Raw genomic sequence first — 2,466 nt, 5'->3', positions numbered from 1 at the left:
AAATCTGAAAATAAATAATATACATATAACAGTGATAGACGATGCCCCCGTCCCTAGGCCCTAGCCCTTGTTTGTCACGTGGCAAAACTCTCTAATCTCGCCCTCACGATGCCGTTGAGCTCGCTCATCTTCCGCATGGAGGCCGTGAACTTGGCCGTCCATTCCCACTGGTCCCCCGCATTATCTTTCACCATTCGTCTCGTCTCTTTAATATGTCCTTAGTAAATTTGTGCCATTTTCTTTTTAATATGTCCTCGGTAAATTTGCGCCAATTTTTAATCTCATTGCAATGCACGAGCATGATCCACATTAAATTGCATCGATTTTGTGTCCCGTTGCAACTTTTTTACTATGGTCACTTGATAGTTTTTTTTTCCGACACTGAAGAGTCGTTCCCACAATATTTTCACCCAAAAATGATTTTCCACAATCACATGTATCAACAAAAAATACGAAAACAAAAGCTACAAATAAATAAAATCAAGTCGACCGTGATGGACGATCCCCCCGTCGCTAGCCTCTGTTTGTCACGTGGCAGAACTCCCTGATCTCGCCCTCGGCGGTGCCGGTGAGCTCGCTCATCTTCCGCATGGCGGCAGCGAACTTGGCCGCCCACTCCACTTGGTCCCCCGCGTTCTCCTCCACCATCCGCCTCGTCTCGCCGTCGTCGATCAGCGCCCGGTCCGAGTTGAAGGGCACCCTCCCGGCGAGCACGTTCTCGAAGTACCGGCCGTCGAGGTCTCCCGACGTCGCCTGGTCCTGCTCGACCCGTTCCTCCGCCCCGGCGTCCTCGGGGCACCGCGACCGCATGTCGGCGCCGTAGCTCGGGTCCATGGTCTCGTGCACGGCGGGGTGGATCCGGTCCCTGAACGACGAGCAGTGCGCGCGCCCGATGGAGTGCGCGCCGGAGAGAGCGACGAGCTCGTCAATGCCGAAGCCCTTGGAGGCGAAGGCGCGGACGAGGTCGTCGAGCTGCGCGAACGGCGGCGGCAGGCTCTGGCTGGCGTCGGACGCGTCGGAGGTGAGCCCGTCGCGGCGGCCTGAGGGGACGTCGTAGCTGATCGCCCCGGAGCTGAGGACGTAGGCCGCGTCGCGGGCGGCGAAGGCGAGGATGTCGGCGCACGACACGGTGCCGGGGCACGTGGCCTCCAGCTGCCTCTTGGCCTCCTCGACCACGTCGATCCCGCGGAGGCCGCCGTTCGCCGGCGAGGCCTTCTCGGGGTCCGGGTTGACGGGGCTCGGATCAATGAGGACGGAGCCATCACAGCCCTATATACAATGATGCATCAGCAGAGCGACGCTAGATCAGTTTCTGTACATTTGGCACACACAAAATTTAACTCACGTACGTTACGTACCTTGACAAAGCAATCATGGAAGTGGAGGCGGATGAGCCCCGCGCCGGAGCCACCGTCGCCGGACCGGGAGACGTGCTGCTCGACGACGCCCCGCACGACGGCCTCGACGTCGACGGTGCAGTTGGTGCTGGTGCTGTAGAAGCCGTCCTGCAGGGCGGCGTTGGTGGACGATGGCAGCAGCCCATGCAGAGCTATCAAGAGCACCATTGCCACGTTCACCCGTCTTCCTGCCATCTCCTACTACACGCGATGCCTAATCAAGATGTCAACTCTAAGCAGAGAAACTGCGAGTGCAACAGCTAGCTGCAAGATCCACCTGGTGATGAAGAAGAGAACTACTAGTGATCAGCTAGTGCCAGTGGTAGCCTTGTACGTACGCATTTGTATATTACGGGGATCTAAGTATCTGAGTGACTTGCTTGATGTGGAGGTATATATGGAGACGCTTGGAATGTGGCCCGTCGCGTCCAGCAAGCTTGGAACATGCATGGCGCGGGCTCTGCAAGCTGCCCGCTGACAATCTCGGCATTCAGGTTACAAGGAATGATGGACAGCGATTAGCCAAAAAAAAAAGGAATGATGGACAGCGAGGATCCGCAGATGGGAGAATATATTCTTGGTATCACCAGCTAATTCGATCTGAAACAGAGAAGGTACGCCTGCGGTTAATTAATTATTGGCGCCATGTACGGATGCACAGAAGCAGCTTGTGCTACCGAAATTCGTAGATCCAAGGTGTCGAAGAAATAATAATTCGTAGATATCATCTGCGGTTAATTAATGCATCTGAACCGTGGATGATCTGTTAATTAGTGAGGTGACATGGCAAGGCAGAAGGCCTCTCGACATGCAGACCTTGGATTTAGGGTGTGCCATGGAGATTCAGAAACAAGAGACGAGGTAGAAGAAATGTCAGAGTCCGTTTGGACAGCGCAAACCTCTTTTTACCGGTGGCGGGAGGTACCGGTGAAGTATCCACCGTCGGTATAGTTTGAGATTCGTGCGGTTTGGTGGCCCACATCATTCCAACTTTGCCCGCCCGTATCCACCATTACGTCGCATCATGCGTAGGTCCCATCCATGCATGCATGCATGACACATCCACTCC

The 2,466-nt window shown here is 55.1% G+C and overlaps 1 protein-coding gene across 1 annotated transcript; it reads right to left on the bottom strand.

Annotated features, from left to right (window-relative positions):
* Positions 1 to 235: 235 nt before the first annotated feature.
* LOC109756816 (peroxidase 2-like) lies at positions 236 to 1,906 on the bottom strand. The gene is made up of 3 exons (XM_073510108.1): positions 1,359 to 1,906; positions 919 to 1,269; positions 236 to 837 (listed from the first exon to the last, which is right to left on the bottom strand). The coding sequence occupies exons 1-3, from the start codon at positions 1,590 to 1,592 to the stop codon at positions 514 to 516; spliced, it is 909 nt and encodes a 302-aa protein (XP_073366209.1). The 5' UTR covers positions 1,593 to 1,906; the 3' UTR covers positions 236 to 513.
* Positions 1,907 to 2,466: the final 560 nt, after the last annotated feature.

This window comes from Aegilops tauschii, chromosome 3 (assembly GCF_002575655.3).
Source record: "Aegilops tauschii subsp. strangulata cultivar AL8/78 chromosome 3, Aet v6.0, whole genome shotgun sequence".
Lineage (NCBI taxonomy): Eukaryota > Viridiplantae > Streptophyta > Magnoliopsida > Poales > Poaceae > Aegilops > Aegilops tauschii.
The sequence above is the reverse complement of the archived record's forward strand: the minus strand, read 5'-3'. Positions and strand labels throughout refer to the sequence as shown.

Excerpts from the sequence above, each read along its gene's own strand:
- LOC109756816 (XM_073510108.1), bottom strand. The coding sequence starts at position 1,592 with ATGGCAGGAAGACGGGTGAACGTGGCAATGGTGCTCTTGATAGCTCTG. Across the intron at positions 1,270-1,358 it reads TCCATGATTGCTTTGTCAAG|GGCTGTGATGGCTCCGTCCT; the intron begins GTACGTAACGTA and ends CATTGTATATAG. Across the intron at positions 838-918 it reads GCTTCGGCATTGACGAGCTC|ACCATGGACCCGAGCTACGG; the intron begins GTCGCTCTCTCC and ends GCCGTGCACGAG.